Raw genomic sequence first — 22,048 nt, forward strand, 5'->3', positions numbered from 1 at the left:
GGAACTTGCCATGCTAGAGCCAGGGACCATCTGTCTTTGCAGTGGGTCGTGGGGCCTCCATTTTCCCCAAGTCTAGGTGCTCCTCTGGACCCCCCACACACAGCACCTTATCCTCTACCTGTCAAGAAGGGAAAGGACAGTAGGGATGAGTGACAAGGAAAATCAGAAGTTCAAGTCTCAAGTAGGTCCCTGCTGCTCAGGACCAGGCCCCAGCTTCGGCTCCCAGGAGTGGGCCTGAGAGCAGGGACAGGGTCCGTCCTCTGACCCCTTGACCACTGGAAGAGACCTGTCTGTTGAGGAGGGTGAGGGAGCCAGGTTCCCACATCACCGCCGCCCCTGGTCTGGGCCTCTGACACTCAGCAAGCCAGGGCCCCCGCTCTCGCTCCCAGGGAGAGAGCTCTAGGGCTGACCTCTGCCACCAGAGACCCCAGTACCACCACTGACTTGAGAAGACAGAGAATCCAAGTCAGGAGCAGGGCTGGTGGCTGGTGGACCAGTGGGCGTTTCCCTCTCAGCTAAGCATTGCCATCTGGAGACCATCCCGTCCAGTGTGGGTTATGCCACTGGAATACTTTAAGTCACTTGGCTTCTGTATTTCCATTTGCCCCAGAAATGAGGCTTGTTGTTTTTTGTGCCCTGGCTCTGGAATTAAGCAGGGCCCAGCTGTTGTAGGTGGACAGGAGTATTGCTGTCCCAGCGACTGAGGTGTCCAGAAACAGGCAGGATGCCATTGTTGCCCATCGTAGTCTCAGATTGCATGAGGCTATGCTGCTTAGTGTTTGTGTGTGTGTCAGGACATCCAGAGTTCCAGAACCTTCTGGAGCCTTCCAGAGGACAGATCTGAATTTCAGGTGTCGGCCATTCTTGGGCAAATGAACCCAACCATCACGCAAACCTGCCTCAGAGACCCGCCTCCATCAGCCCTGCCCTTAACAGGAAGAGTTCTAAAAGGCATTGCTAGCCAAATAATGTTCCTGCAGTCTGGCTAGTTATGTGATCGTTCATTAAATCATAAAATGTCATCTCATTTTCTTAAAACAGAAAAAACAGAAAAATCAGAAAGGAGCTGTGAAGCTAATATATTTCAGCGAAGGCTTCATGTACAGGCTCATTCCGTCTGTTTATAAATTTCATTTTGTGCCTTAGAAATCCCTCACTAAGCGTACGTGACTGTTCCAGGATAACATGTTGAAAAGTGAAGTCCATTTTAAATTTTATTCCTTATGCAAGTAATTGACATTTGAAATTTATTATCACCCTTGGTATATGTAAAGGGCATGGTCTAAAATTAATTCCTTGTAGCCGAAAATCTCTCCTAACAAGAGTTCTTGCTTTACCCTCAAAATTAGCCCTTGCATTAAAAGAGCTATCACTTCAGACTATGGTAATTATATTAGGATTCATCGGAGCTTGTGTTATCATTGGAACTTTAAGTCAGACAAAAGAAGTCAAGATTCATCCCACTACAGGGCCCAGCTGCCCTGCCCTGGTGGATGGGATTAATCCTGTGACCTGACTCTGAGGGTCTGTGGGCAGTGGTGGATTCAGGGGGAACCCAGAAGAGTTGAACATGTGCATGATTACTGGTCGATTTCATGGTGGTGATTATAAACTGAGTTGTCTCCCAGTTCAGTTCAGTCACTCGGTCACGTCTGACTCTTTGCCACCCCATGAACTGTAGCACACCAGGCTTCCCTGTCCATCACCAACTCCTGGACCTTGCTAAAACTCAGATCCATCGAGTCGGTGATGCTATCCAACCATCTCATTCTCTGTCGTCCCCTTCTCCTCCTGCCTTCAATCTTTCCCAGCATCAGGGTCTTTTCTAATGAGTCAGTTCTTCGCATCAGGTGGCCAAAGTATTGAAGCTTCAGCATCAGTCCTTCCAATGAATATTCAGGACTGATTTGCTTTAGGATGGACTGGTTTGATCTCCTTGCAGTCCAAGGGACTCTCAAGAGTCTTCTCCAACACCACAGTTCAAAAGCATCAATTCTTTGGCACTCAGCTTTCTTTATCATCCAACTCTCACATCCATACGTCACTACTGGGAAAACCATAGCTGTGACTAGACAGACCTTTGTCAGCAAAGTAATGTCTCTGCTTTTTAATCTATCTAGGTTTGTCATCACCTCATGGCAAATAGATGGGGAAACAATGGAAACAGTGACAGACTTTCTTTTCCTGGGCTCCAGAATCACTGCAGATAAGTGACTGCAGCCATGAAATTAAAAGACGCTTGCTCCTTAGAAGAAAAGCTATGACAAACCTAGAGTTGTCTCTAGGTCCAGAATATGTTTTTTTAGCGGGCAAATTATATAAACCCAACAGTCAGGCTGTTCCCTCTGTCCTTCTACTCAGAGTAGCTGCTGGGGTGGAGAAGGGGGTCTCTGCTTCAGCACAGTAGCAGGTATCTAATTATGCACCAAGTCAGGGTGACTAATCCCATCAGGTCCCCCAACTGAGGGGAAAGTGCCTCCTCCCAGATTTGAAGGATTATTCCTACAAGCTGATCATTGAACGCAATGCTTCTTTCGCTGACTTTTTTTTTTTTTTTAATTTTAACTTACCAGAAAGTTTTTAATTTATTTAGAAATAGTACAGTGAACAGCCATCTGCGTGAAGCTTGTAGCTCAATTCACTGTTAATGTTTTTCCGACATTTGCTTTCCTCTCTTTTCCTCTCCCTCCCTCCCACCTTTCTATGTGTGTATTTCATGACTTACACGAGTCCAGGCCAGTCCAGGTCATTGAAGACCCCACACTCTGGGTTTGTCTTTCTTTGTCCTCTTGGCTGTGTTGCTGTTAAGTATCTGGGGCAAGAGTACTGTATACTGTATAAATGGTGCTGTGTGGCCCCCACGGTGTCACACAGATGCACACGTGTCCCTTTGCCCCGTTACTGGCGACTCTGAGTTTGATGGCTTGGTTAAGGTTGCACTTGCTTTTGCCTTTTCCTCGTTGAACTGGCAGGTAGTCTGTGGGCGGCGCTGCACAGTGTGAATGTCTGCTGCCATCGGCTTTCTCCTCGTTTTTTCTCTAAAGACACCCCACCCTTTGTTTAGTATCATTGTGGATTGGGGTTTGGGGAATTTGTTTTATATTGGTTGCATAATAATCCATTGCCATTCCATTTGATGGTGACATTGTCTCACATTTGACCCCATTGTTCCTTGAGCACTTTGTCACTTTTGACCCAAGATAGTCTAGGTTTAGCTGGTGCTTCCCCTACCTCGGACCTGGGGTCAGTCATTTCTCCTAGGAATCATGGTTCCTTTTAGTGAGTGTTTAGAAATCTAAATTTGGGCAGAGTGAATATTTTTTAAAGTAAAATTCATGAAAATGTTTAGCCAAATCATATTACCATATACTCCAACAGGAAGTCCCCATTACTTTATAACAGTAAATAGTGATTGATTGGGGAGGGGGTGGTTAGCACTGAATTCCTCCAGCTCAGCACTGCTCTGAGCACATCAGTAAATGTTTATCGAGTGAATGGGAATATACTGCTGTTCTACAGTTCTTAAATCATACATGCTGCTGCTGCTAAGTTGCTTCAGTCGTGTCCAACTCGGTGCGACCCCATAGACAGCAGCCCACCAGGCCCCGCCATCCCTGGGATTCTCCAGGCAAGAACACTGGAATGGGTTACATCATACATGAGATGTTATTAATTCAGTGTAGACTATGACTGTTAAAGGTTGTATATCATAATTCCGTAGAGCAACCAATTAAGAAAGGCTAAAACTCTAATAGAGACTGTTAAAGAGAACATTAAAATGCTTTATTAATGCAAAAGAAAGCAGAAAAGTGGGGAGGGGAAGGGAAAAGAACAAATAGACAACTGGAAGGCAAAAGGGATTGTTAACACCATCTGTACAAATAATTACATTAAATGTAAGTAGACTAAAAGCTCTAGTTAAAAGGCAGAAATTTAGACTACATTAAAGTGCGAAACCTAATACTAAGCTGCTTAAGGGACACTTGAAATACACAAAGACTTTGAGATCTAAAAGACTGAAAAAAGATACACCATACAGGGCTAATAAGAAAGGCGATATGGCTGTTTTAATAGGAGACCACATAGACTTGAAGTAGTGGTGCTAGAAATTAAGAAGGCCTTTTCATAATGATGAAGGGATCAGTTCTTCATGAGCACATAATGTTTTAAATGTGAGCGTTGAATAAAATCTTTAAAATACTTGAAACAGAAACTGAAAGAATTAAAGGGAAAAAAGGCAGGCAGTATAACAGTACAGATGCAGCAAATGTGAACAGCAGCATTAACCACCTAAACACTACGCTCTGCAGTGAAGCGTGTACACTCTCATGACGTGTGCGTCGTGACGTGCTCGGGTCAGTCACCAAGCTAGACCATTCTCTGTACCACTGAATTAGTGCCAGTACGTTCAGATAACAAGAGGTTCAGATAACACAGAGTGTGTCTTCCGACCACGTGACTAAGTGTGTGTGCGTGCTAAGTTGCTCAGTCGTGTCCGACTCTGTGCAACCCCATGGACTGCAGCCCTCCAGGCTCCTCTGTCCATGGGATTCTCCAGCCAAGAATACTGGATTGGGTCTCCATGTTCTCTTTCAGGGGATCTTCCCAACCCAGGGATTGAACCTGCGTCTCTTATGTCCCTGCATGGCAGGCGGGTTCTTTACTACTAGCACCACCTAGGAAGGCCGACTTTAAGTATAAAAATCTGTAAAAGGATATCTGGAAAGATCCCAAATATTTGAAAATTAACATATTTGAAAATTACCCATAGGTCAAAGAAGAAATTACAAGAGAAAGTAGAAAATAGTTTGAAATGAATAATAATGAAAATGTGACACTCAAGTCTGTGGGGTGCAGTTGTGCTCAGAAAGAAGTTACTAGCTTTAAATGTTTATATTAAAAAAAGAGCAAAGTCTAAAAAATGTGATCTAATCTTCTGTCTTAAGCTAGAAAAAAGAACAAACTAAACCAAAAGTAAGTAGAAGCAAGGAAGTAATAAAAGTAAGATCAGAAATCAACAAAACAGAAAACAGACTCACAGAGGAAAATAGTAAAACCAAATGATGGTTCTTTGAAAATGATTTTTTTAATTGATTAATCTGTTTTTAGATTGATCAAGAATGAAAGACGCAGTAGATATTAAAAGAATAATAAGGAAATAAATACCATGCCAATAAACTTAACAATTTAGGTGAAATGGACAAATTTCCTTGAAAGAAACAAACTACAAATGGACAACAGAAGAAATGGAAAGTCTAAATAGTTCCATACCTGCTAAAGGGATTTCATTTATAATTTAAAACTTCCGAAAAACTCAGGCCCAGATGACTTCTATCAGTAGAGTCTAACAAACATTCAAGAAAAAGAAGAACGCCAGTTTTATAGACACTTCAAAGGAAACAGAAGAGAGAACACTTCATGAGCCCACCCTGAAGCAGATGGCCAGGTGTGTGCACATCTGTGTGGTGTGGAGTGTGTTTTGTCAGGGGGTGTAGATGTAGTCATGAACTAATATTCTCAGGAAAATAAGTGCAAACATTCTTAACAAAATGTTAGCTGATTTGAGTGTAGCAGTTTACTAAAAGGATAATAACTAATACATCGGGACCAAATGGGATTTGTCTCAGAACTGCCGAGTTCTTTAACATTCAAAAACCAGTCGTTGTAATTCACAGTGTTGACAAAATAAATGAAGAGAATCATACAACATCTCAATGGATGCAGAAAAAAGTATTTGACACAGTTGATCACCCATTCATTAAAAAGAAAAATGGAGGTGGGGGGGCGGTATTTTTGGCAAAAGCAGGAATAGAAGGAAATCTTTTCCATCCGATTTTATTTTTTCCTGCACCCAGCAGCTTTCGGGAACTTAGTTCCCTAACCAGGGATTGAACCCTGGCCCTCGACAGTGAAAAGGTGGTGTCCTAACCACTGGACCACCAGGGAATTCATGAAGGGCATCTTTGAAAAATCTGCAACTAACATCACACTTCCTAGTGCCTTCCTCTGAGATTAGAGACAAGGCCAGGGTGTCTGCTGTGTAATAGAATTCATAGCCATGACAGTAAGGCAAGAAAAAGAAATAGAAGGCATAAAGATTGCAAAGGAAAATGTAAAACTATCTTCTTACATAATTATGTAAAATCTTAAGGAACCTCTTATTTCTGTATACTAGCATAAAACACGGAGAAGGCAATGGCACCCCACTTCAGTACTCTTGTCTGGAAAATCCCATGAACGGAGGAGCCCGGTGGCCTGCAATCCATGGGGTCGCTAAGAGTCGGACACAACTGACCGACTTCACTTTCACTGAACTTTCATGCATCGGAGAAGGAAATGGCAACCCACTCCAGTGTTCTTGCCTGGAGAATCCCGGGGACGGGGGAGCCTGGTGGGCTGCCATCCCTGGGATGCCACCAATGGGGTCGCACAGGGTCGGACGTGACTGAAGCAACTTAGCAGCAGCAGCATAAAACAATTAAAAAATGAAGTTAAAAGCAATACCATCCATAACAGTATCAGAAAAGCAAACTACATATGGATTAGTGGAAGGAAACATGTAAGATCTTTCTACAATGAAAAACCATAAAACATTTCAGAGAAAATGTTTAGGAAACTTAAAGAAATGGAGAGAAACTCCGTATTCATGGATTGGAAGGGTCGGTATTAGTCAGATGCTCTTCACAAATTGACCTGTAGATCCAATACAGTCCCAATCAAAGCTCTCATGGGCTTCTTGTAGGTATTGGCAAACTGACTAGCAGTCAGAACAACCTTGAGGACTTCCCTGGTAGTCCAGTGGTTGAGAGTCCTACTGCCATTGCCAGAGTCACGGGTTCAACCCCTGGTCCAGGAAGATCCCACATGCCACAGGGCCACTAACTCCACGAGCCACAGCTGCTGAAGCTCACGCTCTAGAGCCCATGCTCCACAACAAGAGAAGCCACAAGCCTGCTCCTCCACGAGAGAGTAGCCCCTGCTCGCCCAAGTAGAGAAAAGCCCGCATGTGGCAACAAAGACCCGGCGCAGCCACAAACAAAAGGAAAATTAGAAAAGAAAAGAAAAAAAACTTTGAAAGCTAAATTGGAGGACTTTTACTACGAATTCAAGACTTACTAGAAAGCTTCATCAATCAGACAGTATGTACTGTACACCTTTAAGAGGTAAAGAGCCAAAACAGTGCAGTGAGGAAAGTCTTTTCAACAAAATTTGCTTGAATAACTGGATATCAAAATGGAAGAACAGTGACCTGTACCCCATATACCAAGTTTAACTTAAGATGTATCACAGACCTAAATGTGAAAACTGAAACCATTCTGTGTGTTGTTGTTTGGTTTTTTTTTTTTTTTTTAAGAAAATAAGGAGAATACATTTAATGAAGTGACAGAGAATCTTGAGGATATAGAAAATTCCACCATAAGAAGAAAAGATTATAAATTTGACTTCATTGAAATTAAAAATTTCATTCAAAAGGCACAGTTAAGAAACTGCATTGACAGGCCCCAGATGGGGAGAAATATTTGCAGTGTGTATCTTTGACAAAGGCCTGTGTCAATACCAAAAAGACAACCCCATAGAAAAGGGGCAGACTGCCTGAAAAGATGTTTCATGACAGAATATATTTAAGGTCCTCATCTCCATCAGTCTGGAAGGACGTTGTTGTTGAGCTGTCAGGGAGAAAAACTACCATGGCTTCCAGTTCTCTGATGGGCGCTTGGATGCACAGCCTTCTGGTCAAGCATCTGCGACTTGATATTGCTGGAGCATTTACTGTGTGCCTGGGAGTTGAGTTTTTCTCTTAAGTTTGCTGTGGGTGAATCAGGAAAGAAGGCATATGCGGTTTCCTACACAAATTGTGATTCCATAAAAGATCTGGAGGAGATGAGGAAGGCTGGTGTCTTTCAGAGTGCAGAGTGATTTGGGAATGTAAAGGATTTCTTTGGGTTGAGTTCTGTGGTAGTTAGTCACTTAATCTGTGTTCCTAAAGTATGAACCATGAATATCTGGGCTACGGAATAGTTTCTCTTGATAAATAAACAACTAATAAATACTGTGCATGAGAAAAATAATATATTTAAATAGCCAGTGAAGATAGGGTATAAAAAGATGCTTAGCTTCATTAGTCATCTGTTAGTGAAATGCAGATTAAAACCACAATGCAATGCTCTTTACACTGACAGGAATAGCCGGAAATAAGCAAGCCCGGTATTAACGTAGCAAGTGTCGACAAGCGTGTGAGCAGCCGTAATCCTGAGACGTAGCTGCAGGGCGGGGGCAGGGTGGTACAGCACTTGGGAAACAGTTTGGCGGTTTCTTACAGGGTTCCACATATACTGCTCCATGGCCCAACTCTGCTAGTCCCAGGTGTCCACTCCCCATAAACATTTGCCCGCAAATGCCCACTTGAGATTCGTAATTGCCAAAATTGGCAACAACTCAGGTATCGGTTAACAGGAGAAAGCCTAAACTGTATGAAGGCAGATTCATACAGCATATAATCAAAGTAGGAACCATTACAATCAACACATTCTTTTGCCAATGAGAAATAAGTTTGTCTCTTCCTATAGCATAAAAATCTGTGCTTCGGGATTCGACCAGCTCTTGGAAAGCATTTTCTGCGTCCTGCTGGTTGCAGAAGCATGTTCCCTGCAAAAAGTTGTTGAGATGCTTGAAGAAGTGGTAATCACTTGGCAAGAGGTCAGGTGAATATGGTGGATGAGGCAGAACTTCGTAGCCCAATTTGTTCAACTTTTGAAGCGCTGGCTCGCAGCGTGCGGCCGGGTGTAGTGCAGGTGAACCGGGCCCGTTCTGTTGACCAGTGCCGGCTGCAGGTGTTGCAGTTTTCAGTGCATCCCGTCCATTTGCTGAGCATACTTCTCAGATGTCATGGTTTTCACCAGGATTCAAAAAGCTGTAGTGGATCAGACTAGCAGCAGACCACCAAACAGTGACTATGACTTTTTTTTGGTGCAGGTTTGGCTTTGAGAAGTGCTTTGGAGCTTCTTCTTGGTCCAGCCACTGAGCTGGTTGTCGCCACTTGTTGTATAAAATCCACTTTTTGTGGCATGTCACAGTCCAATTAAGAAATGGTTCATTGTTGTTGTGTACAATAAGGGAAGATGGCACTTCAAAAGGACAGTTTTTTTTGACTTGCTGTCAGCTCATGAGACACCTGTTTAACAAGCTTTATCACCTTTCCAATTTGCTTCAAATGCCAGAAGACTGTAGAATGGTCGACACTGAGTTCTTTGGCAGCTTCTCGGGTAGTTGTAAGAGGATCAGCTTCAGTGATCCTCTCAGTTGGTTGTTGCCAGCTTCCAACGGCCGCCCACTGCACTCCTCATCTTCAAGGCTCTCCTCTCCTTTGCAAAACTTTTTGAATTACCACTGCACTGTGCTTTGGTTAGCAGTTCCTGGGCTAAATGCATTGCTGATGTTGTGAGTTGTCTCTGATGCTTTATGACCCATTTTTAACTCTAATAAGAAAATCGCTCAAATTTGCTCTTTATCTCACATCATTTCTAAAATAAATATAAACAGCAAGTAATGTCATTAGCAAAAAAAAACATAAAGCAAGAAATGTGTGTTAAAATGATGTATATAACAAAACTGCATTTTTTTAAGAATGTATTCCAGTGTCAAACAGCAAAGTTCAGCAGTGCAAAACTGCAGTTAACTTTTGCACCAAACTAATACATGCTAGAAATCAGAGCAGTGGGTCCTGTGAGGGAGGGGAAGGGGGTGCAGATGGTAGAGCATCAGTGGAAGAACCTTCTGGATGGTGGAATGTCCCTGATCGTGAGAGGTTTCTGGGTTTCACCATGTCTGCAACTTGGCCAGAATCAACAAATAGCACTTCAGACCTTTGCATTTTGCTGGATGTAAAGCACACCTCAATTTAAAATAATACTATTAATAATTAGATTACTTAATTCCTTAAGCAAACACTTGGAAAGTTTTGTTATGCAGATCAAGTTGTAGTGATTTACAGGTCAGGATTGCTAACTTACCTTTATTTCATATCGGCAGCCACAGGAGCTTAACTAGATTTGGGGTTGAGGTCACTTTTTTTTTTTTTTTTTAACCCTGCTTCCTTTGAAATCCTAGGCATTTGTCTATAGACAAAAATTCACAAAACCTCTGCAGTATAGGAAGTAGGCCTGTGGTATTATGCACTTTCCACCTCTGTGTGTCCAGCCCCAGGAACAGCCTCTTTCTCGACCACTTCTCTTCATCCAGGCCTGCACAGAGGCCACCTACCCACAGCCCAGCTCACTGGGGGACACTTCCCGCAGCTGAAGTCATAAGGCTGTCACCACCCAGGGCCAGGCCCTGGTGCTGTGGTTGAGGCAGAGCCAGAAAGCTGTGCCCTACCAGACAGGAGGATCAGCTTGCTTCTCTGGCTCAGCAGTCTGCTACGCCAGGGGCCCATGGGAGCTGAATCGGGGCCTGGACTCAAGCACGAGCCCCCGCAGGTGCCTGGGGTGGCCCTGCCTGTACCCCACACTATGCTACCAAGGCGGATAGGGGCATCAGGGAAATACCCTGGTGAGTGACAGGTTGGGTGGCAGGTGAAATGGTGAGAGGATGTGAGGACAGACCCTGGGGTGTCTGCAGGTTGGGGAGGGCCTGCAAGCTACCTGAGTCCTGAGGAGCCGGGAGGAGTCTGAGCTGTGCAGGCGGTGACCTGGGGTGTCCGTGTTTAGAGCAATAAATATTTTTAGGGGTCACTATAGCACTGGGAGCCTGTCATCCACCCTCCAGCTGGCACCCTGCAGTTTGGGCATCAGGCTCATGAAATTCACGGTGACCTGTGTCTGCAAAGAGTCTCCCAGAAATGCTCAGTCACAGCAAGAGGGCAGGCTGCGGAGGCCCCTGTGCTGTGTGCCGGGGTGGGCTTCTCAAGGACTGGCAACAGGTGGTCTTTCAGAAGAAGCCCAGAGGAGGGGCTCAGCGCCCGTGTGCACTTCCACACTTTCACCATCTACACACGTTCCCTCTTTCTTCAGGCGTTTTAGGGGCACAGGAAGGAGGGTCACAGGGCACGTGATGTAGCACGAGACCTTCAGGAAGCTCAGGGATGTCTTCTCTGGGCGGGGGAGGGTCTGGAAAGGGGAGACGGAGCTGGGGGCACATTTCTGACGTGGGATTGCGGGCCTTGGTGACTCGGAGCGTGTGGGCTACAGTTAGCGAGACGTGGCCGTGGGGACCAGCGGGAGCGCAGGCAGCCCCGGAGCACTGTCCACTTCAGGCCAGGACACACTGAGCTTTTGTGTTCGCAGTGCTTGGTTTTAATCATTTTCCATTTCTGGCTGGAAATTCCCATTAAGTCAGCATAAATGAACAGGAAGCATAAACAGCACTCAGTTGCTTATGGTGTTTAAATGCAGATAAAGCGCTGAGCGTGTTATAAACCCACAGGCATCTGACTTCAGGACTTCTGTCTCAAAGGTGGTCTTCATTTCACTTCTTGCATGGCTTATATATTGTTACACCCATCCAGGTTTCAAGTTAAATGTACATAGTTCTTAAAAAGAGTTAATGTGTATAGAAGGGGGAAGTTGCCGAATTCTCCAGGAACACACCCAGCACTCCTTCAGAGCCAGCGCAGTGCCTTTGTCTAACACTGCTTTCCTTCCAGGAGCCCCCACGAGAAGAAGAAGAAGAGACGCTCACGGTCACGGACCAAGTCCAAGGCCGGATCTCAGCCAGCCTCCCCGAGCAAGCAGCCTGCGCGCCGCCACTCGGCCAGCATCTCTCCTGTGGAGAGCCGGGGCTCCAGCCAGGAGCGTTCCAGGTAGCCTTGCCGTGACCCGCCCCGACCTCTGGGCCGCGCAGGGCAGCTGAGACGGGGCAGGCGCTGGCAAAGCCCCAGACCCCTGCTCCCACACCCTCCTCTCTGTGTCACTCAGGCTCAAAATGAGCCTAAGGTGGACACAGAGGTCAGAGAACCTAGGCTGCCTCCTGCACCCCGCACCCTGGGCTGCCCCTACCCCCCACCCCCCGTGAGCAGGTGGGGGGCCTCCCCTCCCAGACCTGGGTGCGAGTCCTGGGGAAGCACCTGCGTCAGATGTAACGTGGCAGCAGCCGTTCCCTGATGATGGCGCCTCTGTCCTCACACGGGCCGTGTGAGGTGGGAGTCGCCCCCTCTGCGGAGCCCCTGTGACCACGGGAAGGGAGCAGGCACAGGAGTGCACGGTGACTGAGCCCCAAGAACCCCTGCCAACCCACTGCTCACTCTTAAGCCGGAGCAGACGGGTGAAACTTCCCGAGCACACGGGCTTCAGGGCCGTGGGAGTCCACACTGACCATCACAGTCTCCCCATGCCCACGAGGTGGCTCCCCAAGGACTGGCTGCCCTGGCTGTTGGGAGGTATCTGCCAGACAGTACCACTTCATAAAGCCACCCCTACCCATCCACCCAGAGGGGTGCTGGGATCATGTCCCCTCCTGCTTGTAGACCCACTGTTTTCATGAATGTGAATTTTGGCCCATCTCCCCCAAAACTGGCGGGTGAGTGGCAGAGACAATAGCTCACTTGCTGCTGCTGCTGCTGAGTCGCTTCAGTCGTGTCCGACTCTGTGCGACCCCATAGACGGCAGCCCACCAGGCTCCCCCGCCCCTGGGATTCTCCAGGCAAGAACACTGGAGTGGGTTGCCATTTCCTTCTCCAGTGCATGAAAGGGAAAAGTGAAAGTGAAGTCGCTCAGTCGTGTCCGACTCTTCGCGACCCCCTGGTCTGCAGCCTAGCAGGCTCCTCCGTCCATGGGATTTTCCAGGCAAGAGTACTGGAGTGGGGTGCCATTGCCTTCTCCATAGCTCACTTGGGGTGAATCAAAAACTAAGCTGTGGCTTCTTCAAAGGTGAAACTGAGTACAGGCTCCATCATCACTTGTGTGTCACATCCATGCCCCCTAAAGTCCAAAAAATGGGCCGGAGGTGCCCACTCAGGTTATGGTCAGGTTCTGAATGCACGCCAGCTCTCTCTGCTGCCCTCCTTTTCTTCATCGTTTTGTAAATGTGTCTTACATGATGTTTATATGAAAATATCTTTTGAGTTAGATTACATTTTATGAAATATTTCAAAATTGTTACATAAAATAGACAAGTAAAATACATACATTTATAAGGTTGCTTTATTTTTTAAAGATACTGGAAACAAAATGGCTTGAAGTATTTTTAAGCCCCCGATTTCTCTTTCTCTTTGCATTAGGGGAGTTTCTCAGGAAAAGGACGGTCAGATCTCCTCAGCCATCGTTTCTTCAGTGCAGAGCAAAATCACTCAGGTAAGGTGGGAACGGGTCTCTCTTCCCTCCCTTCTTTTTATGAAGGGGCTAGCCTTCACTTCCTTCTCCTCTCGTGGGTGCTGATGGGGGTCCTGGGCTGCTTGCCTGGAGGTCCCGGGCTGGCTGAGCCCTGAGCTTCCCTCTCCGGGCAGCCCTGCGTCCTCCTTCCCGGGTGACCTGTGTGGTCGATTCCTAAGCCCTGAGCCTGTGATCCCACCTCGGGTCCCAGCAGCGGGGCTGGGACGGAACCCTGCCCTGAGCACACCCATGGCCCCCAGCACGTTGCCCCCTGTCTCCTCTGTCTTCACCTCACCTTGTCTCTTCTCACACAGGACCTCATGGCCAAAGTAAGAGCGATGCTAGCAGCTTCCAAAAACATGCAGACCAGCGCCTCCTGAGACACAGGCCTCGGGCAACTGGGTGACTGGGCTCCCAAAGCCGGCAGAGCAGAGAGCCCCGACCTGCACAGACCATCCCCCCCGGGGCTCCTGGACAGTTGGCGGGTTTTGTAAATTACTTTTTGATGACATTTTCAGTTTAAGATTTTTGACCAGCAGTCTCTTACCTGTATATTTGTAAATAATATCATGTTTCTGTGAAAATGTATTATCAAATAAAATGGGAGGAAAACACCTTTTTTAGCTAGTAACTGTGGGCAGTTTCTTCCTTGTCTGGCTTGTGAGTTTTTTTTACTGTTTGTCGTCTATCATTGGCCTCTAACACTTGTTATGTGGGCATCAGGGGACGTGGGGATGGCTGTTGGTTTTGCCAGTCTGACAACACCCCTACCAGGCATACAACCACCACTACCCCCGACCCCTGGCTCCTGCACCCCCAGCTGTGGTCAGAGCTCAGCACTCCCTGCACCAGGGTGCAGGGCCACTGCCATCTCCGCTCCCCGCAGAGCAGGAGAGGCAAGCAGCCTGCCTCCGCCAGGCAGGGCATCACTGTATGGGTGGGTTCCTATCTTTAGCACCTATGTCCTCCACGTTCGCTCAGATGGATGGTGATGAACACAGCTGTCCTTTCACTGAGCCCTGCTCGCTTGGCCCCCATACCTCGTATTTTCACCCATTTTCACCCCACTGTAGGCTTCGGCCACAGCCATGAGAGGCCACCTTGCTTGTGTCACGTGGGCCTTTCTCTGCAGAGTACCCGCGGCCCCGGGCGTGCGCAGACGCCTGTGCCTTATTTAAAGTGCCAGCAGCGAGGGCCTGCTGTCCCTTGTCCATGGTTTGACCTTCATCCTCCCAGTAAGAAGGTTCCTCATTGTTCACTCACACACCCCCCTGTGCCAAAGTAGGAATTCATCCTGGTTCTGCCAACTTTCCAGAACCAGAAAATGGATCCTTGAGATGTTCCTTCTCAGAAAGCAGACGCCTTCCCAGGGCTTTTGCTGAGGATGGTCAGGAAGAAAATGACACACCCCTGGGAACCGACTGTCCAAGGCCGGGCTGGAGGAGGACGGGGCCAGGGCGCCGAGCCCGGGTGCGCGCAGAGCTGAGGGCGCGGAGCCACTTCCCGCTGCGGCTGTGGTCCTGCTGCCCGTTGGACACGCATGCACGCCCGTGTCTCACACACCTGTCCCTGCGCACGGCGGTGGCATGCTGTGCTTTGTGGAGTTCTGTACTTGGTCCCGCAAGCTTGCCTTGCGACGGTGCCCTGTCAGCAGTTAAGGCCCCACCTTGGCCACCACCATCCAGCAGACACAAGCCTGGTGCACAGACCCGGGGCTTGCACGTCAGGGCGTCCTCTTGTTTTCCTGCTGTCTGAACAGCCCCCGCATGACAGCCACACTGGACATCCTGAAACAGACATCACCTAAGCACACAGGTAACACGGAGTCTGCAGTGGAAGTCTCAGGGTACATACCCTTTTGATTTTGATGCGAATAATTGTCCTCCAGAAAGGGCTCTTTGCAGTCAAGCACGAGTGTCTTTTCAGCATCCGCATCAAAGCAGTGTGACTCACATGTCACCTTGGCTGAATCAGAGAGATGAAAAGTTCTCACATTTTCATTTCGTTTCTTTAATTATGAGCAAGATTGAGCAACTTCTCCTGTATTTATAAATCCCTTTGTATTTCTCCTCTGCAAACCAGCCCTGTGCTTCGGCTCTTTCTTTATTGCTATCGAGTTGCTTATTGCACAATAAGCACCCCTTTCTGTATTATTTACTTTGTAAGTAGTTTTCTCCCAATTTGTCACCTCTCTTTTAACTTTATAGGTTTTTTTGAACCTGCAAAAATTGTTTTGTTTTTACATGGTCCTTCATTTTCTTCACAACATCTGGGTTCTGTGTCCTTAGACCTGTGGGCACCGACCAGTGACTTCCATTCTCTCTGCTATTTGTACGCCTCTGTTGCTTGGTTCAGGGCCACTGTTTAGCTGTTCCACTGTGAAGGAACTGGGAGCATGAGCCAGACAAAGATTCTTGGCAAGAAAAGGATGACTTGGACCAATGCCAGCAGGACACCCACTGACTGAGCACTATGGGGTGGGGTGTCCGTCGTGGGCCCGCATCCTCCTCTGATGTCCAGAGTCATCCATGAGGGCAGCTGCAGGAAAGCGCTGGCAGACGATGTCGGGGCTGGGGCTGGGGCCTTCGTCCAGGCGTCTGTCAGGCCCCGTCTAACACGTTGGACATTTCTGTTTGCAACCAAATGCTCCGGGTAATGGCACACAGCCTCGTCTAGAGGCTCCGGGAACATGGCAGGTGACATCGAGCTGTTAGGGGAGCATCGTGGTATGGTGAGGAAATACGGTCTTTACACAGATGTCCCCCAGACGACACCTGTCGTGGACTCTGTGTCTGGGGTCCACGAGACTGGCAACCACCATTACCGCAGCGAGAACGGGAGGAGAGGCTCCCGGTCCAGCGCGGGTCTGGGCGGGAACCCCCGCTGTGGTCTCCCTCACCGGCTCAGCTGCCCCAGGGCGGAAGACCAGGCAGCCGCGGCAGCCCCCGGCCCCATACCCTCGATGAACAGCACTCTCTCGCATCCTACAACTGAAAATGTCAGGATATCAAGCCAAAAAAACCTTTCTCTCCTCATTATGCATGTGCAGTATGGATCCCGATCATCTCTAAGACTCTTAACATGCAGTAACATTGCTCAAAACACACTCCCACCTGTTGTTAGTAATGCTTTGTCTCAACACCCCTACAGCCCAGAGGTGGGTGTGGCTCAGGTCCGAAAGCCCTGCCCTCCACCCCCCACCCCCAGCCAGACCATTCCGCTCCCCTGACCCAGTGAGAGCTCAGGGCCCAACCACTCCCGCCACATTCCCAGAAAGAAACAAGGCTGCTGGGGAAGGCGCTTCATCCAGGACAAGACTGCAATGGCAGAGAGCATGGAGGCGGTGGTGGGCGGGTGGGAGGGGCCAAGGGGAAGCGTGGAGGGGGTGGGGCAGGGAGGCCGGACTGCTGCCGAGAAGACGTGGAAACTCAACCCCACGGCCAAACATCTCAATCCAGCAGCTGGTTTTCAGCAGAGTTTGCGGTTTCATTTGTGTTGAATTAAGTGATCATTCGTATGGTTAAATGTGAATGATCCTGGTGCCTCCTTCCAAGTTGCTCTTTACAACTACAGGGAAATAGGAAATTCTGGTCTCCTTGGGCTTCCCTGGTGGCTCAGCTATAAAGAATCCGCCTGCAATGCAGGAGACCCAGGTTGGATCCCTGGGTCGGGAAGATCCCCTGGAGAAGGAAATGGCTACCCACTCCAATATTCTTGCCTGGAGAATCCCATGGACAGAGGAGCCTGGTGGGCTCCTCAGTCCATGGGGGCGCAGAGTCGGACACAACTTAGCGCTGTCTGTCTGTATCGGTTCACTGATGGTGACAAGGCACCACAGCACATGCGGTGTTAACAACAGAGGAAAGTAGGTACGAGGGTCATCTGCACTTCTGTGTGGTCTTCACAGTTTTTCTATACATGTAAACTGTTCCAAATTTTAAAGTTTTATTTGTTTGGGTGTTTTGTCTGTTTGTTTGTTTTGAGCATGAAACATCTTAGTTCCCCAACCAGGGATCGAACCCATGCCCCCTGCAATGAAGCACAGAATCCTAACCACTGGACCACCAGGGAATTCCCAAGGTTTATTTAAAAGACAAGAAGAAAAGAGAAACTCAAACACAAAAACTCTGCCTTCTAAAGCTGAGACTAGGAATGCCTGTGTTTTGAAAGCGTGGCAGCTTGAAGGATGAGTGCACATGAGCTGTTGAACCTACTGACGGGCTCACTGGGAACCCTGGGCCTAAAGTCCAGCAGGGAGAAGACAGGGCATCACTCAGGAGGAGTGGCCTCAGTCATGGGCAGCACCTCCTGCAGAATGCCTGGGGGTCACCGTCTCCCACTGCTGAGGCTGCCACCAAACACAGGTGCCCCACAACTGGGCTCCAGAGCTAATCTTCCACAACGTCGAGTAAACCAATAGGAGATTATTCCCTCCACCACAGAGCACTGGAACCAGGGGACTGAACACTAACAAAGGAATATCTGTTGACTTCAATAAAGTCAAGGCTTAGCGACACATTGCCTGTTCTCATTATCTGTCACAGGCTTGTTCAGAAGGAGCATGCGTGTGTGTGCCAAGTCAATTCAGTCGTGTCTGACTCTGCAGCCCTATGGACTGTAGCCCACCAGGCTCCTCTGTCCCTGGGATTCTCCAGGCTAGAATACTGGAGTGGGTTGCCATGCCCTCCTACAGGGGATCTTCCCGACCCAGGGATCAAACCCATGTCTCCTATAGCTCCTGCATTGCAAACAGATTCTTTACTGCTGAGCCACTGGGGAAGCCCTCAGAATGGGCACTTTTGGTTAAAGACACAGTAAGGACTTCCCTGGTGGTACAGTGGAAAAGAATCCACCTGCCAATACAGAGGACATGGGTTTGATCCCTGGTCTGGAAAGATTCCACATGCCACAGAGCAACGAAGCCCACAAGCCACAAATACTGAGCCTTCGTGTTGCAACTACTGAGCCAGTGAGCTGCAATTCCTGAAGCCCAAACACCTAGAGCCCATGATCCTTGACAGAGAACCCCTGCTCACTGCAACTAGAGAAAGCCTGAGCAGCAACAAAGACCCAGTGCAGCCAAAGTGAATAAATAAATAAAAAGACAGTAAGCTATTCTACAGAAATAACAACCATGCCCAGGTTCATGGCTGCACCCTCCACAGAGTCAGGGGTGCAGGGTCGGGGAAGGTGAGGCACCGAGTTTGGGGACGTGTGGGGGTGCCTGCCGTAGCTCACCCACAGGAATGTCCAAGAAGGAGGCTGTCAAACAGGAGCCACAGGAGTCAAACAGGCCATACCCTTGTGCCCACAGGGCGTGGCTGGTCACAGAAGTCTCCAGGGTCAGCTGAACAGGAGAGAGGGACCCAGGATCAGTCACTGAGGACCCCACACTGAGGGACCAGGAGACGCTGGACATCTGTAACCCAGAAAGTGGTTGGTCCCCTCAGCCTCCTGACGGTGGGCTGGGGCAGCATCCCCTCCAAGCGGAGGACCCTTTCTGAGACCATCGTGGTGCTGCTGGGAGACCGTGAGGGCAGGACGGCAGTGCCTGGCCTTGGGGGGAGCCCAGAGTAAACAGATGAGAATGGACCAGAGGGCAGGTGGTAAAAACTGCATGGAGGAAAAACCAAACAGGGAGCAGGGGCAAGGGCTGCTTCGCAGAGGCTGCCGCACGGAGGCACCTCTAAGGAGGTGACACAGGACAGAGACTGAGGTTCAGGAGGGACATGGGGGCTGGGGGTGCTGCGAAGAGCAGGTGCAAAGGTCCTGTGGCAGAAATGTGCCTGGAGGGACAGGAGATGGGTCCAGCTGAATTAGGAGCGTGTGAGGGGAAGGGGGTCTGGGCAGGGCAGAGTGGACAGGACCGGCAGGCCAGGGTGAGGACAAGGAAGCCCCTGATGGTGAGACAGGCAGCACCAACCCTTCCCAAGCGGAGAAGTTTAGGGAACAGCAGGAAGGCAGGGTAGGCACAAAGGACAGTTAGCAGCTGTGTTAGGGTCCTGGGCGGCCGCCCAAACCACCATTTTGCTGTTGTTGGTGTTGTTTAGTCACTCAGTCGTGTCTGACTCTCTGAGAGCCCATGGACTGTAGCCCACCAGACTCCTCTGTCCATGGGATTCTTCAGGCAAGATTACTGCAGTGGGTTGCCATTCCCTTCTTCAGGGGATCTTCCCAACCCAGGGACTGAACACACACCTCCTCCTTGGCCGGTGGATTCTTTACCACTGAGCCACCACTAACAAGGGGCTGCTTCTTGGCTCTGGAGGCCAGAAGTCTGAGTCCCGGGTGTTTCGGGGCTGGTTCCTCCAGGGGTTCCTCGTGCTCCAGGTGCTGCCGGCATCCTCGAGTCCTTGGCTTGTGGCTGCATCATCACTCCCATCTCTGCCTCCTCCCCTCCGTGCGTTTCCCCCCTTCTCACCTCCTCTGAGGATTCCCATCGCTGGATTTGGGCAGCAGGTAGCTCAGTAGTAAAGAATCTGCCTGCCAACACAGGAGACATGAATTCGATCTTTGGGTCAGGAAAATCCTCTGGAGAAGGGAATGGCAATCCACTCCAGTATTCTTGCCTGGAGAATCCCATGGACAGAGGAGTCTGGAGGGCTACAGTCCACAGGGTCACAAAGTCAGACATGACTGAGCGCGCATGCACGCTGCATGCTGGATAATCCAAGATGGTCATCTCCAGAGCCTTAACTTTGATTCCATCTATAACACCCACTTTTCAAATAAGCTCACATTCTCAGGTTCTGGGTGGATATGGATCTGGGGGGACACCACTCACCCCGACGCACAGCCTTGGAAGGAAACCCCAAACGCTGTGGAAGAGCAGGCTTTAGCTCTGAGGAACGCAGGGCTGAGTCAAGAGCAGTGCAAGCATCAGACCTCCCCCTCTCAGCTGCATTCCAAGAGGGCTAGGCTCCTCCATGGACTATTTCAGAAGGCGCATGCTTCCTCCCCCTTCCCCTCGTCCAAAAAGAACAAAGCCCACCAGACAGAGCACAGACCTGACAGTGCCTCCAACGCCTCACCAGCCTGCTTTACTTATGTTGTTCCTTTTAAAAAAAAAAAATTTTTTTTTCTGGCTGTGCCATGCAGGATCTTAGTTTCCCATCCAGGGATCAAACCCGCCCCCCCTACAGTGGAAGGGCAGAGGCTTAACCACAGGACCACCAGGGAGGTCCCTACCTTATTCCTTTAATGCATGTTTAATAGAGATACATGGTGAAGAGCTGTGTTTTGCTAAGTCTAGAAAGCTCATCCAATAAGTCGGAAATCTACTGCACGTGACAAAGCAGTCCGTCGTCGTGTGCTTGGCGGCAGTTTCCCTTCTGAGCGCTCTCTGAAATCATGGCACAACTCAGATTCAGTGAGAGCACAGTAACTTGGCTTTTTGTCAGCTTTACAAAGTGCCGGCTGCTTTGATCAGCTATTCACTGTGTGGGGCCAGGGGCAAGAAGAGTGGCGGCCACACAGCACAGATGGGGAGGGCGGGTCAAAGCCGCCAGCCCTTCACTTGGGGGACCTGGAGCAGAGCCCTTAACCCTTCATTCCCGTATTTCCTTCTCTTAAGTGGTGACTCAAACCACACCATATACCCCTTTAAAGCTGAGTGACTTTTAAGTACATCCATAATGCTATGCAACCATCAACCACCATCCGATTCCAGAACATCCCCATCACCCCAAAATAAACCACCTACTCATTACCAACCGCCCCCTTCCCTTCCCCCAGCCCTGGCTGTCTCTGGTTCCTGCCTCTCTAGATTTCATGGTTCTGGACATTTCCTATAATCATATACTCCGTGGCTTTTCTTTCTGTTTTTCCTGCTTACATAGTGTTTTCCAGGCTCCTCCACGCTGCAGCATGCATCACAACTTCATAGCTTTTGGGGGAGGGGTGAATAATATTCCACTGTGTGGAACCACCACATTTGTTTATCCGTCCATCATCATTTGATGGATATTTAGGCAGCTTCCACTTTTGGGCCATTATAAATAATGCTGGAATGGACAGTCATGTGCAAGTTTTTGTGTGGACACTGGTTTTCAGCTTAGGTTCTTTTTACATTGGGAGTAGCTATGGCACCCCTGAGTAGGGAGGCCAGAAGAATTCACTGAGTTGGGTCTGTATGCCCTTAAATTAGCGCCGGGAGCACAGTGATTGGATGGCAAGCCTGGAAGGGGTGCAGGAACTTGCATCCTCTGCCAACACTTGCTTCTGGCACCTGCACTCCACCGGGCCCACGTGGTGGGGGTGGGGCTGACAGGTTGACCCTCCGCCCCAGACCCAGGCCAGCCAATCAGCACTCACCTCTGCTTGGCCTGTCTCCCAGAGGAGACGACAAGACCCAAGTGAGACAATCCAGAACCTTCCCTGAAACCTTAGGAAAGGCCTCCTCTTCTGGGCAAGGGTGGGGAAGCATGAGAGGTCAGCCTTGTGAGAGTCTGTGTCCAGAGCCACTGGAACCAGCCATGCCTGAAACCAGCTCTCTAATTTTCCCTGGGCTTCAGCTAGGCTTCTCTGAGGAGCCTGAAACTGTTCCTCTCTCACACAGACCAACGGGGCCGAGGGGCTAAACTTGCTCTGATGGAAGAAGAGGGGGAGACAAGGCTCAGCCTGAGTGCCTCCATGCACGTCCGACAGACAATCCCAGCAGCCAGAATGTCTTCTCTTCAAATACCAAGAGGTGAACACAAGTCTTCTGAACCAGAACTGATCTCTCTTGTAATTCCTTCTCTGGA

At 48.9% G+C, this 22,048-nt stretch overlaps 1 protein-coding gene across 5 annotated transcripts in view; it reads left to right on the forward strand.

The window, feature by feature from the left end:
- Positions 1-13,935, forward strand: part of LOC102397015 (splicing factor SWAP) — an 80,414-nt gene extending 66,479 nt beyond the window's left edge. For 4 of the 5 annotated variants that reach the window (XM_006045514.4, XM_006045512.4, XM_006045513.4 and 1 more), the window contains 3 exons: positions 11,642-11,797; positions 13,214-13,286; positions 13,619-13,935. In XM_006045514.4, the coding sequence (XP_006045576.3) occupies positions 11,642-11,797; positions 13,214-13,286; positions 13,619-13,684 (295 nt within the window). In that variant the 3' untranslated portion in view covers positions 13,685-13,935. Of the gene's footprint in view, positions 1-11,641; positions 11,798-13,213; positions 13,287-13,618 lie in introns of those variants that run through there. The other variant, XM_025267845.3, reaches the window with a different exon arrangement.
- The last annotated feature ends 8,113 nt before the right edge of the window (positions 13,936-22,048 follow it).

Source organism: Bubalus bubalis, chromosome 17, assembly GCF_019923935.1.
Source record: "Bubalus bubalis isolate 160015118507 breed Murrah chromosome 17, NDDB_SH_1, whole genome shotgun sequence".
Lineage (NCBI taxonomy): Eukaryota > Metazoa > Chordata > Mammalia > Artiodactyla > Bovidae > Bubalus > Bubalus bubalis.